Genomic DNA, 13,911 nt, shown 5'->3' with positions numbered 1-13,911 from the left:
TGAAACAACATGGAGCTTGCAATTTTATCAGGACAATGCCAGTAGATTTCAGCAAGGTTGGTTCCAACTCATCTGTGATAAATGAGAAGATAAGGCAATCAGTGCACACCATGACACTCTGTGCAGCTAGTTAGACACACTTCAAAACTATTCAGGTGTGCTCACAAGGCTTATGAGTCTTACATGGGGGGTGTCTCAATATAAATACATCCTTCATGGTGGCCACTCGAAATGCAGGATCTGTTTTTCTAAGACTTAACCCAGGTCAGATATAAATAATAGATGTTAAGAGTTGTGGGTTTGGGGATGCATTTCAGACTGTGTGTTTCAGCTGGGTCAAAAGAATGCCTTTCTCCCCCTTTTCCTTCCCCTTGTGTAGTTCCTCTGCTGGACAAATGCCTGCAAAATTCCATCACACCTCTGCGAGGACCTCTTTGGGTCTCTAAGGGAGAAGGTTTCAGCCCCTCTGGAGCAAAGATATATATCCAAGGAGTACTGTTGGCCTTGCACCAGCGATTAAAGTCTGCTAAAAACTACTGTGATCAGGTGAGTTATCCCACGTCTTTAAACAGCTGCTTTTTCTTTGATATGAAATGCACTAGTTGTAGTAAGGCTGTGATTGGCACTGTGTCATAAGGAAGGCTGTCTTGTATTACATGAGCTCTTATATGCAATAGGTAGATGAAGTATTTCTTCAACGATTGAGTTAATTGTGTATGCCTTTCAGTGTGTTGTATGCCTAATCTTTTTGTGCTGCACTTCTCCTTCTAAGGAAATTATATATAGCTATTTAGGATAGGGTCACTAATAGTGAAACATCTGCAGTTTCTCAGAATTCATTTCATCCCCCCCCCCGTAGAAATAACTAGAACTGAAATATAGTTAAGATATGTTAAATGTAAAGTCATGTAAGCATAACATTTTTCTTAATGTTTTGAAATTTTCTTAATGTTTTACTTTGAAGAGCAGCCTTCAGCGATTTGCATGAGAAATCTGTTAGGCATCTAAAATACATTTACATTCTATACCCAGCACAGAGATTTATTTTGTGTGTGTATGTGTGTTTATAGATGAAAGGTATGGAATGTAGTTAGTTTGCATTTGGTCTGCACTGCATGCCAGTATTCTTTTTAACCTTTTGGAAATATGTTTTAATGCATATTAGTACAATTGACCTAAACTGAACAAATATTGTATGCCTTTTCAGAACTGTTAGTTTTAGTATAGTTCGCTTGTTATTTTTTTTAAGTGCTTGAAATTCTTGGCATGAAAAATTATCAGAGCAAAAATTAATATTGCATCTTAAACTGAGATTTACAAGATATATTGGGTCACATACTAAAAGATGAATGCATCATGCTCTCAGTCTTCATGAAGGGAGGGGGGAGGAAGCGGATGTCAGTCATGCTGTTTATACAGCACCTCCTGCTGTTAGGTTCATAAAGAGAAATGATCATTTACTTTGAAATAAACTGTTTTGTCCTGAGCTGATGGGGATCTACAACAAGTAATCAAGAATACAGAAGCAGGCAAATGAGCCTTCTTTCAGCAAATGTTTGACCTATTTTAATACTGGGGGAGGGGGTGGGGGAGGAACTACACTTGATCCTTATTTGGTCCTTATTTTTAAAGTTTTTATTTCACCTGTAAAAGGCAGCTTTGATGCAAAACAGAGAAGTAGAAATGGTCTACATCAGAAAGACATTCTTTTCTTTAATGAAAAATATCTCTCAAATGTAATTCAGTTTTGTTTCAGTAATCATAATTTTGCACCAAATTAGTGTAGAACAAAGGGCATCTGCTATTCATAGTGCTTTGGGTTTTAAGAGTCATAAACTAGTAACAGTAAAAGTTTGAGTTTGATTCAGAACCCTTTTTTGCTTTTATAAAAGCGGATACCATTTTAAACTTATTTCAGTGTTTAGAAGTAAAAAAGAGAGGTAATATTAGGCAGTTCTAAAATATGAAAGTTATACCCAGGTTAAGAATATTTGCTATGGCTGTTGATCATAGTAAGTTACAATTACAACAGTACAGAAAGAATAAATACAACTGAAGACCCATGTTTAGTAATGTTTGTCCTTTTCAAGTAACTTAAGATTTTAACACTGGTATCTTAAGTATTTCAAATACTTAAAATCACTTTATTTTGGTTAAGTGTATTCTAAAATATTTCTGTTTCCCCCCCTCCTTTCCCCCATACAGTAATATGCAATTTTTAATAACTGAATGTGGCCCAAAGAACAGAGCACAATAGTCGACATGCACTCTTTCCACACTAAGCCTCCCTCTTCTGGCTCCAGTCAGTTGCATCTTGAAAAACTACTAATTCTTAAAGGCCAGAGGACACTCTGCAGAAACATTCAGTGTGGGCAACAGGCCACAGATGGCGTGGAAAATCATTCTCCCTGTGCCCACTTGCAAGTGTTTTATGTTCTTGCACAGCCCTGTTTGGATCACAGGCCATTGTCAAAATTCGCTTGTACCTCTGTGTGCCCTCCATAGCTATGTCCCAATGCACAGCTGTAACCCATCTCTTCTTTAATGCATCAGCAGAAGGAACCAGACCAAGCATGCCACGCAGCTCACAGGCATGCCATGCAGCTGGGCCCTACTCTCCTGTTCTTGCCAGAAGGTTTTTGATTGTTCAGACTAGTTAGTCCACCCAATGAGGAATGTGGCTGTGCTGACATGTGTCATGTGAGTGCCTCATCAGCACTTGTACCGTATGTTTTTCTCACCTGTGATAAACTAGCACGCCAGGTCAAAAGGCTTTAGTGGCTATTGTTTTGCCTAGGCAAACTGTTTTGAGAGAGTGGCTTTTTTTTGATGATGCTGTGTGTGCTCAGAGGAAGCTTGATTGTTTCTCAGCTCAAGTTTTACTTAGCTGTACCCTGCCTTTGTTTTCAGTTACCTTAGCGTTATCCTTTTTAATTAAAAAGAAAGCATTTCAAATGTTGAAGAAATACCTTCCAGTTCATTTTGTTCCATTGGGGCATGCAGACGAAACCTGCGTAGCAGTAGGTATTTACGCTATTAAAATATTCCTTCTGCTTTTCAGTCCATCTGAATTAACATGCACAACATACCACTTTCTCTGCAGGTCTACTTTACATGTCAGCAACAGTGGGTATGCTAGCAGTTTGTTGCATCTTGCCCTTTTAAGGTGCGGAGATCTGAGTCAAAATGTTCAGTTCACACAGGGACCATTTTCTGTCCCTGTGTCCATGTCATAAAAAAGTGTGAATACTTTTTACAGGCCTTTTACTGAAAATGTTTAGGGTGGATTAAGGAAAAATGATACTGTTTGGAACTTACGACTTCTTGAAGACAAGAGAAAATGTCCCCCCCCCAACAAAAAAAATAAAAGTAGAAATACTATAATTACAGTAATATTTTGTATTCTAGAAGTCATACTTTAAAATCACAATGTCCTGTGAGCATTTAGCTGAGACGTGTGATAAGTGATTTTCAGGAAGTGAACGCTTCCCTTAAAATCTACGAATGCTCCTGAGAATTTTAGATTTTTTTATTTATGTGGCGTATTTAGGTGCTAAAACGAGTGTGTGTTTAAACCTCTTGTTTTCTTGATTTGTGCGCCTTAATTTAGACCTAAAAGATCACATCTTGTTTTCTGTGTTTCACATCTTGTTTTCTGTATTTAACGGCAAATATGATAAAAGAGCTAATAACTTTGCTTTGACAGTGTGTATTTAAGTGCCTTTACTTCGAGCTGCAATTTCTGCAGGATGAAATTGTTCAAAGCTATGCTTGGAATATTAAAAATTCATTAGCAAGTGTGGAAATAGCATAAACATGCAAGCATGAAGTGCAGTTAACACTTCCAGTGAAGGGGCTGTCCTGTCTCATTAGCATTCTTGATATGTAGTTGTGCTGTTGGTGGGGGTGTTGAACAGGAATGTCATTGTGCTGAGCCCCAGTGTTTGGGGACAAACACTACTGTGGAAGGAACGTGTGAAAAGGCCATAGTGTGATCAGTGAATGAGGAAGGCTGTGCGTTCCCTGTGCTTCAAGCAGGGAAGCTGTCATTCACAATCCTAGCACAGCTAAACAGAGGCCAAAGAGAAGATTGAAATACCTTTTTAAATGATATTAATGATTCTTAAACATTTCTGTCCTTTAGGCTCACATAGTAAACAATTAGTCCTGTCTGTCACTAAGATCAGCAAGGCACAAAACATGGGTAAGGTGACACAAAGGGTAAGTGGTGGATCCCGTAAGAGATATTACCATAGCCATTTTGTATCTCTTACTCCCTGGGATAAAAAATAGCGACCATTCTGCATGGTAAACTAATTCTCGTTCTGAGAGACAGAAAGATGTAGTATTGAGCTCTTCAGCTTTTTCCAACCCAATTACATAAATATTTTTGAATTATGTATTTTAGGTGTAGGCCAAGCAGTTTAAGAAAAAAGTTTTTAACAAACAAAAGAGAGAAATATTTGTGTTAAGTGGCACTGTATATTATATCTTTAAAAGAAGGTGTAATATGCCAAAAATATTTTAATAATGAAATCAGCAAGCATTTTTTCCTTTTTTAATCATCTCAATTTTCCCACTAAAAATAGTTCCAGGGTTTTATGTCACCACAGACCCTATTCATCATAAATGAAGCATTAAAGGAAATATGCTTCATAATTTGAATACAAATTATTTTGCTAGATGCATTATTTCATTCTTTAAACAGTTTCACAATATTCATTTTCAGCATCCTTTGTCATATAATTTGATAAGCAGTCCTGCTTGAGCTCAGAGGTTACTTTGGGGTGTTGTTGTTTTTAAACAAAATGTGCATATTTGTGTCAAGAAAAAGTTAATACATTATTTGGCATTTTGTAACTCTTTGATTTACAGTTGCTGCACATAAATACTAGTTTTTGTTAAACATGAATAGCAAATACTGCATAACTTTGTTTTTGTTTTTAATCTCCGAGTGTCCGTGGTCTAATACGTTACCCTTGGTATCGGATTTGTATAATAATAATAATAATAATTGAGTCTGATGGTGGCATATAGTATTATACTAGAGAGTGTTATTTTTACATTATAAAGAGTTATAGTTACATCTTTTTATGGAGTTTTGTATAATAACTGTATTCTGCTGAGATATTTAACTTTAACTAAATGTCGCATTTAATTTTTCAAAACTTTGCGAAGATGATGGAGTTCTACAGAGTTTTGTGTGGTGAATTATTGCTTTAAAATAAACTTAGAAAGCGGCTAAAGATGTTGTTGTTACCTGTAACAAAAAGATTCCAGTGAAATATATGTTGCAATTTATTACTGATTGTAAACTTCATAGTTTTGACTAATGTTTTTGAAAAATTGTCAGCACTTTAGACAAGCACAATATTGAAGTGCTGGTGTTATGATTTTTCTGTATACAGTAGAAATTTGGTAACAGGGCAACAACCTTTGGATCCCTGTGGTGTGGCCTGGGACAAAGAAGGCGGCTTTGCAGATTGATAAAAGAAACTTTTTTTTGTCAAAACAGTCAGACATACTAAACCTGTAACATAGATTCTTATTAAAAGATCATTAAAATTCTTTTTTTTTTAATTCTGAACTTGAAAATCCACTCACTTTCTTTTATAGGTTTTGATAAGTGATTTTTAGCATGTTAAGTTGTGTTATGGATTTGAGCCGAGCTCCTATATTTTCATGCAACCAAGCTGCATTCTAGTTACTAGAAGTATTTTAAGAACCTTACACTTGTGTCTTTTCCAAAGTGTCATGCCTTGAGCAGGCCTAACATCAGTTAAATGAAGTGAAAATTGCATTCTTGTCTTGATAGAGATGAAAATGGATTTCTGGTCATGAAATAGATGTAGTTGTCACTTTTTAAAAAAGGTGTCAGCAGTTTGCTTCAGCGACTAAGGTGCCAATTCAGTATGACAGTAAACTTGTGATCTGAGCAATCAATAAAATGCTTCAATAACTTCTGCTTCATTACACTTATAATAAGAAGCTATAGATCTGTGGCACATAAAATGTTGATAAAGACTATGTGTGGGGACTGACTGTACTAGTCTGCCTTAGAAACACAGCAAGTGCAATGTTGCCATCTAGAGTTTGTGCATAGGCAATTATTCTAAGAGGAAAAGTATGATAATGGTAAGCCTTGATAGGGAAAACCCTGTTTATATGTTGTCAATGGTGCACATATATGTGGAACAGTTCCTCGCCGGGTCAGAAAATTGCCGAGATCATGGGGAAATCAAGCATCCCTTCTTTGAATAATGTGTGGCACATGCTTTCCCATCCGCATTTTAATGGCCTTGAAATTAGTTTCAGTATGAAGGTATTTTCACTGTCACATGCTGTGATGAAAATGTAAGATATAAAGATTTTATTTAACCATTAAACAATAACCTTCAACTATCAGAGAGAAAAACTGGAGAAAAATTATCACAGTGCCAGCAATTTCATATAAGTGGTTCAGATTATGTCTAAATCTTCATTTTTTAAAATAAGTATTTTCCCTGGACATCTCCTAGTAGGGCTGGGAAAGGCTTGTGTCTAAAACCATGGAGATTTGCTGCCGGTCCGTGTAGACAATACTGAGTTAGATGGACCAATGATCTGACTATGTATAAATCAACTTCCTATGGAAACAGAAATACACTTCTAGGTTGATACCTAACTATAATGGTTGGCTTGTGCAGCTGACGTCTATTTGCACAAACAGGACTCCTGCTTCCTCTCCTCACCCTTGCAGCCCCCCCCCAAACTTCAAGAAGGCAACCCTCTGGAACAGAGTGGTGGGCTGTTGCGGGGAGGGGGGAGAATGGGAAGTCATGTTGCTGGCACAACATTGGAGATCACTGTTTCTTTAAATATTTTAAGGGCATAAATGAGCCCTGTGGTAAACTTATTTTCAGCACAGTGTCCATTTTTACTTTTGCGAAGAATGATGAGTCACTTGATTGAAGTATGTTGTGGAAAATGCTTAACTGTAGCAGCAGGCCTAAAAACACTTGATCGTGTCCATTGAATTCATATTAAAGTATGCAACAGATCTGGGCTTTTGTTCCATTTAGACCCCTTCCTTGTTGAGAAAGAGTGTTGGTGCTGACCTTTAAAGCCCTAAACAGCCTCGGTCCAGTATATCTGAAGGAGCGTCTCCACCCCCATCGTTCTACCCGGACACTGAGGTCCAGCGCCAAGGGCCTTCTGGCGGTTCCCTCACTGCAAGAAGCCAAGTTACAGGGAACCAGGCAGAGGGCCTTCTCGGTAGTGGCGCCCTCCCTGTGCAATGCCCTCCCACCAGATGTCAAAGAGAACAACTACCAGACTTTTAGAAGATATCTGAAGGCAGCCCTGTTTAGGGAAGCTTTTAATGTCTGATGTATTACGGTATTTTAATATTTTGTTGGAAGCCGCCCATAGTTGCTGGGGAAGCCCAGCCAGATGGGTGGGGTATAAATAATAAAATATCATCATCATCATCATCATCATCATCAGTGTCATAGAGATCCCCTATTTGCTTGATTTCCCAGCTATCCCATCCAGTTTACAAGTGGGCTTATATATGCTAAGCATCTGGCATGGAAGCATAGGCAGGAGGGTGTTTTCAGAAGTGCTCAATTTAGCTAACTTCACCTAGTGGGTGTGGCAAGTCTCAAATGGAAGATGCCCCTTGTGGAGCGATAGTGGAGTTAGAGGACCTGACTGTAAAGATTTTAGCTGCCTTGAAGATTATGTACTACATCATCAATTGGGAAAGGAAGAAAAGTTGAATCACTGCACTAACAGATGCCTTCACAGTACCTGTGGGAGCGAAAAGAAACTCCTCAATAGCTAAAGTATGGATTTCATGTCATTCCCACCCCCCACCTGCAAAGTTCCAGCTTAATGTCATGTGATTCCTTAGCTCTGAACTTGCATTAGGTATGTATACAATGTTCCATTTCTCCTTCCTGGGTGTTTGTGAAAGGAAGTAGCTCCTGTGTTGCTGCTGCTGCTATTGTTAATAATAAATCATAAAAACACACCATTAAAACTACAATATAAAATACCATATATGATACAATATAACACATTAAATTAGGCATATGATTCCACTCCCTCGTGCTCTAAAGACCTATCAGAACAAATAGATCTTAAGGTGTTATCTGACAGAAAACAATAGGGGGCAGTCTGATCTCAACAGGGAGCAATGTTTTAGGTCTGAGGTGCCACTACTGAAAAGGCCAGGGCCCTGCTTCATGTAGTAACCCATGGGTTATATTCACTGAGACCAGTACTAGGAGAGCTTCTCCTGAGGATCTTAAAACCAGTGCTGGTTTGTACTGGGGAAGGAACTCCTTCAAGTACATGAGTTCTCGGCTATTTAGGGTTCTGTGCACTAGCACCTCGAATGGCCCAATAGCTTACCGGCAGCAAGTATAGTGCTTTCAAGACCAGTGTTTATGTGAACTCATCTCAGTGTCCCAAACAACAATCTGGCAGCACCAGCTGCAGGGAAGCCCCACACAGAGTGCAATGCAGTAGTCCAATTGGGAGGTTATCAGTTCTCCCACTCAAAGGATGACTATAGCTGCCCCCAGAATATGCCCCTGTTCTCTCAAGAGGAGTGCTACCCTGTCCACAGCTGGTTGTCAGCCTAATTCTCTGACCTAAAACCTGCAACAATAGCCATCGTCGGAAAAAGTTAAACAGCAGTAGGCATCACTTTATAATACAGAGACAGACAATACCGTATTGGCCTGAATATAAGCTGCACTTTCCCCCAAAATTCCAACTGTGAAAAGTTAAAGTATGGATTATATTTGCAAACTTACGGTATGCAGCCAAGAGTGTGGTGAAGGGGCGCCCGCCCTGTGCGTAGTGCCCCATCCTTTCCCCCAAGGTTGGGAAGGGAGAGAGTGAGGAAGGGGAAAGGCCTTCGGCAACACAGCATGGCTCCCCCTGCCCCCGTATGCATCCAGGAGCAGCGAGGAAGGGAGCAATTTATATTCGGGTATCCCCCCCCCCCATTTTAAAGGTGCAGCTTATATTCGGGTGCGGCTTATATTCGGGCCAATACGGTATATACTTTAGATAATAGAGCTACTTAAAGAATAGTTAAAATGTTCTTTACCCTTTAATGAAGTGGCATGCAGCGGTAATTTAATTGATTTTTAAGGAATGGAAGAGAGCTTTGTTTAAGGAAGTTCTTAGGAAGTTCATGGGATTTCTTTCTTCATTACATTTATATCTCACCTTCCTTTCATGGAACTCAGGGTGGCGTACATCATTCTCTTCTTCCCCATTTTATCCTCACAATAACCCTGTGAGGTAGGTTTGGCTGAATGTGAGTGACTGGCTCAAGGTCACCCCGCAAGTTTCATGGCTGAGTGGGGTCATAGTCCAGCACTCTAAGCGCCAAATGACGCTGGCTCTTGTTAGTACTGCCTCAGATTTAAGTTATAGGTGTATATTATTAAATTTGCACATGAAAAGCATAGCGTTCACAATTTCAAACCCGCTTCTGTTTTTGAAAAGGTGACTGATAAAGAAATGTAATGCCCGCACACTGCTTTTACTATGAAACTACGTGAAATTCTGCTCAGATAATTTTCATTGGTTTTAATTTAACTCTCTTGAAAAGGCACCAACATACATTTAAAACTTTTTTTCCATTATATTGAAAATAGATTATTGCATCTGAGAGCCTTGAACGTAATTACAGAATTCTTCTATTAAAGACTGTGAAAGTAAGACTTGACATATTTCCTTTAAATTACTCAACCACCTACAGGCATCATTGCCTCTGACTCTTTTGAATTTAGAATAAATTTTATATTGTTAAAGTGGCAAAGTGAAAGAGTGTGCTTGATAGATTCCCTGAACAGCTTCAACACCCACAGGTATTATTTGTAAGAAAACAATCATGCCGTCTTCAGCTGGTTAGAGAGGGCACAGCATTCCATCTTCACCTGACATCCTATCTGTTCTGTCGACATTGGGTGCCCCCTGCCTGCCACCTACTCCTCCCAAAACAATGCTCACAGGAAGAGACTTGTGTGAATGGACAAGAATATGAATGTCTTAGAGAGAGAAAAGGGGGGGGGGGGTGTTGAACAGCATAGAAGCCACGTTGTTAAGGAGGTGGCAAAAGACAACAAGTAAAACTGTCTTGAGGATTGATTAGTATTTTGCACATTCTCTTCTAATTAATCAATGTTACCTTTGACTTGCATAGTACTTCTCAAGTATGATTATTTGGAGCTCGGCAAACGGATTGATTACAGGAAGGGAAGTGCCAAACCAAATGGAGCTATGTCTTTTAGTTCCTTAGAAGTATCGAATTTTCCTAAGCAGACAGTTTTAATGAAAATTTCATTTCACCTTTTTTTAAGGCTTAAAAGGTTATGTGAGAATGTTTACGCAGCTTTATATTGTTTTAGTGTCCAGACTATTGGATACTTAATTAGGTTCTGTTTAATTAAATATATAATTCTATATTCCAGTTTGGGGGTTACTCCAAGATCCTATTTTGCTCCTGGATTCTCAGATGGTGGTGACTAGGAGTGTTTTAACTAAGCATAAGCTGGTTGACCAACGGCACCCATTTCTTGAAAAGATGGATCTGCCATAGACACACCAGTGGAGCAGTTTTGGGGCCATCCTAACTGCCCCCCCAGCCCAACCCTATGCATGTATGCTCAGAAATAAGTCCCATTGTGTTAACTAGGGCTTACTTTCATGTATGCATAAGCAGGATTGTTGCCTCAGTTACATCAAAATTGAATTACTCTGTACAGTCTGATTTTTTTAAAGTCCTCTTAATTCAAAAAATTATCAGAGCTGCCTACTTGTCTTCTTGTTGATAATGAGATTTTAAAACATGAAGCAATGATGTAATTTTAACTTCTGAGTGTCGATGGGAATGATAAAGGTTAGGATGGCATTTAAGCCCTCTTCACTGGTGGAGAGGAGCACTGGGGGGGGGGGAGTAACCTTTGGGGAACAGGGCTACAGCCCTGCAGATCTCCCAGAGGGTATGATTTTGGGGTCCTTTATGGGACGCGGGTGGCACTGTGGGTTAAACCACTGAGCCTAGGGCTTGCCAATCAGAAGGTCGGCGGTTCCAATCCCCGTGACGGGGTGAGCTCCCGCTGCTTGATCCCTGCTCCTGCTAACCTAGCAGTTCGAAAGCACATCAAAGTGCAAGTAGATAAATAGGTACCACTCCGGCGGGAAGGTAAATGGTGGGAAGGTAAACGGCGTTTCCGTGTGCTGCTCTGGTTCGCCAGAAGCGGCTTAGTCATGCTGGCCACATGACCCGGAAGCTGTACGCCGGCTCCCTCGGCCAATAAAGTGAGATGAGCGCCGCAACCCCAGAGTTGGTCACGACTGGGGTCCCTTTACCTTTACCTATGAGCAGCAGAGCTTCTGATGCATTACTGAATCTGCCACTTGTGCCCTGCTGATTGCTCTTCCTTTTTCAGGGTTTTTCAGGGTGAAAGTCAGATTTACTTATGACAGAAACTGGTGACTTTCATATCCTTAATCTTCTATATTTCTAGGACAGCCGTGGGGAATTTCTAGCCCATGGTCCAAATTTTACCCAGCACAGGTCCCAATTCAACTTGGGAGGCTACAGCTGTGCCCAAACCACGACCAGCTTGGGGGCCGGTAAAGATCCCTGCAGAAAGAAGGGCTGAATTTAATTAACCCTACTAGATTGACTGCATGACTTAGTACCCCTCGGGGAAAAGGTTCATGTGGCCAATACCTGCAGAAAATAGTTTTGCCTGCTGTATGCTCACTGCTTTGTGTAGGGCTGGCAGAGCCCCTTGTGCTGTGATTCACAAGCACCTGACAACCAGCTGGCTTTCAGGTGCTTGGGAAGCACTGCACAAGGGAAATTGAAAGGAGAAAGCAGATTTTATGTATTGTGGAGAAGTTGTTAAAATGAATTGCCACTATCTCCTTCTTGCCACTATCTTCTTCTGAGAGACTCATGAGGTTTTGGAATTTAAGGTTTTAGGATCCATTGATTCTATGAAATTTTTATTGTATTTATTGGCTTTTATCTCTGCTGCCATTTATTTCTATGCTGCATTGATGCATTTATTGTCTTTGCATTGTATTTTAATTTTTGATGCTGCTAATAATAATAATAATAATAATAATAATATTTTATTATTATTATTTATACCCCACACATTATTTATACCCCAGCCACTCTGGGCGGCACCTGGAAAACCTTGGCATTGTGGGGAAATAAATAAATACATTCCTGGATATAAGAACCAGCATATTCTAATACATGGGAGTCAAACACACAAATTGGTAAGGTACTCAGATAGTTTTCAGATTAGCTAAACATAGTGTTTCAGGTAAGTACAGAATTCTCATCCCCACAGGTTCTCTATTTTCCCAGCTGTTCTTTCTACTTCTGTATTCTACAGCTTTGTATATTCATAGCCTTTCCTGTACGATCCTTTGTTTTCATGCATGATTCCCTCAAGTACTAACTGCTTAAACTCCTTCATTCTAAATAAAAGCCTATGCTTTTTTTGTAGGGCTAAGAATGCTGCGCTCAGAAATGTTGAACATAAGCAATAAGGGACTGTACTTGTAATAGGATGGATATGACTGACCTCTGATGGGCTTTTAGGACTGATTGCTGAAGTTCCAACCTTTTGGGGGGGGGGCATGGAATCTCTGCCATGCCTGCTGAGATTTTCAATATGTTTCATTTACAGGTGTGCTGGCATGCCACTAGTTATTCATATTTAACTTTTGTACCCAAATACCTTTAAATGAAGGGATGTGGGTGGCACTGTGGGTTAAACCACAAAGCCTAGGACTGCCGATCAGAAGGTCGGCAGTTCGAATCCCCGCAATGGGGTGAGCTCCCGTTGCTGGGTCCCTGCTCCTGCCAACCTAGCAGTTCAAAAGCACGTCAAAGTGCAAGTAGATAAATAGGTACCACTCTGGTGGGAAGGTAAACGGCGTTTCCGTGCACTGCTCTGGTTCGCCAGAAGCAGCTTAGTCATGCTGGCCACATGACTTGGAAGCTGTATGCCAGCTCCCTTGGCCAATAAAGCGAGATGAGTGCCGCAACCCCAGAGTCGGTCACAACTTTAAATAAAAGAACATGCTTTAACACCAGCCCAGCCCCTGCCACCAGAGCTATCCCACCCCCACTGGAACAAAGCAGGGCTGCAGGGAGCCACCTGCCCATGCAGGGGGGACCCCGGCTGGCTGACACAGCCCTTGGCAGGCAGAGAGGAGCACTGGGCCGGGCTGTGTTGGGGGTGCCTGTGTAGGCACGCACCTCATTTGTGCCCCTTCAAAAATTTTGCACCCGGAGCCGTGGTCCCCCCTGGTACCCCCCCGGTACACCCCTGGGTGGCCCAGAAGAGGGCATTCTCTGTGGCAGCCTCTAGTTATGGTATTCTCAGGCCCCTTCACCATAAAGCTTTCTGTGAATGTTGAAGACCCACCTCTTTACCCTGGTCTCTGACACTTGAGATGTGTAATTTTAAGACTCATCCTATTACTGTGACTGTATTTTTTTAAACTGCTTTTAATTCTTTAAATAATTGTAACCTGCCCTGGGACCTGCTGGTGAAGGGCAAGTAATACAGTGGTACCTCAGCTTACATACGCTTCAAGTTACATATGCTTCAGGTTACAGACTCTGCTAACCCAGAAATAGTACCTCAGGTTAAGAACTTTGCTTCAGGATGAGAACAGAAATCGTGTTCTGGCGGCACGGCAGCAGCAGGAGGCCCCATTAGCTAAAGTGATGCTTCAGGTTAAGAACAGCTTCAGGTTAAGAACGGACCTCCGGAATGAATTAAGTACTTAACCCGAGGTACCACTGTACTATAAATGTGATGATGATGGTGATGGTGATATTCACAATACTAGGACCTAGACTCATTCAGA

The 13,911-nt window shown here is 40.5% G+C and overlaps 1 protein-coding gene across 9 annotated transcripts in view; it reads left to right on the top strand.

Annotated features, from left to right (window-relative positions):
- Positions 1-13,911, top strand: part of DCDC1 (doublecortin domain containing 1) — a 266,837-nt gene that overhangs the window by 53,193 nt on the left and 199,733 nt on the right. For all 9 annotated transcript variants that reach the window (XR_013979717.1, XM_080982413.1, XM_080982412.1 and 6 more), the window contains exon 8: positions 380-546. Coding sequence is in view for 8 of the 9 variants with exons in the window: in XM_080982413.1 (XP_080838539.1) it covers positions 380-546 (167 nt within the window). In the remaining variant the exon portion in view is untranslated. The remainder of the gene's footprint in view (positions 1-379; positions 547-13,911) is intronic.

The sequence above is a fragment of the Podarcis pityusensis genome (assembly GCF_964106645.2).
Source record: "Podarcis pityusensis genome assembly, chromosome: 1".
Classification (NCBI taxonomy): domain Eukaryota; kingdom Metazoa; phylum Chordata; class Lepidosauria; order Squamata; family Lacertidae; genus Podarcis; species Podarcis pityusensis.
Note: the sequence above shows the minus strand (reverse complement) of the source record. Positions and strands in the feature narration are given on the sequence as shown.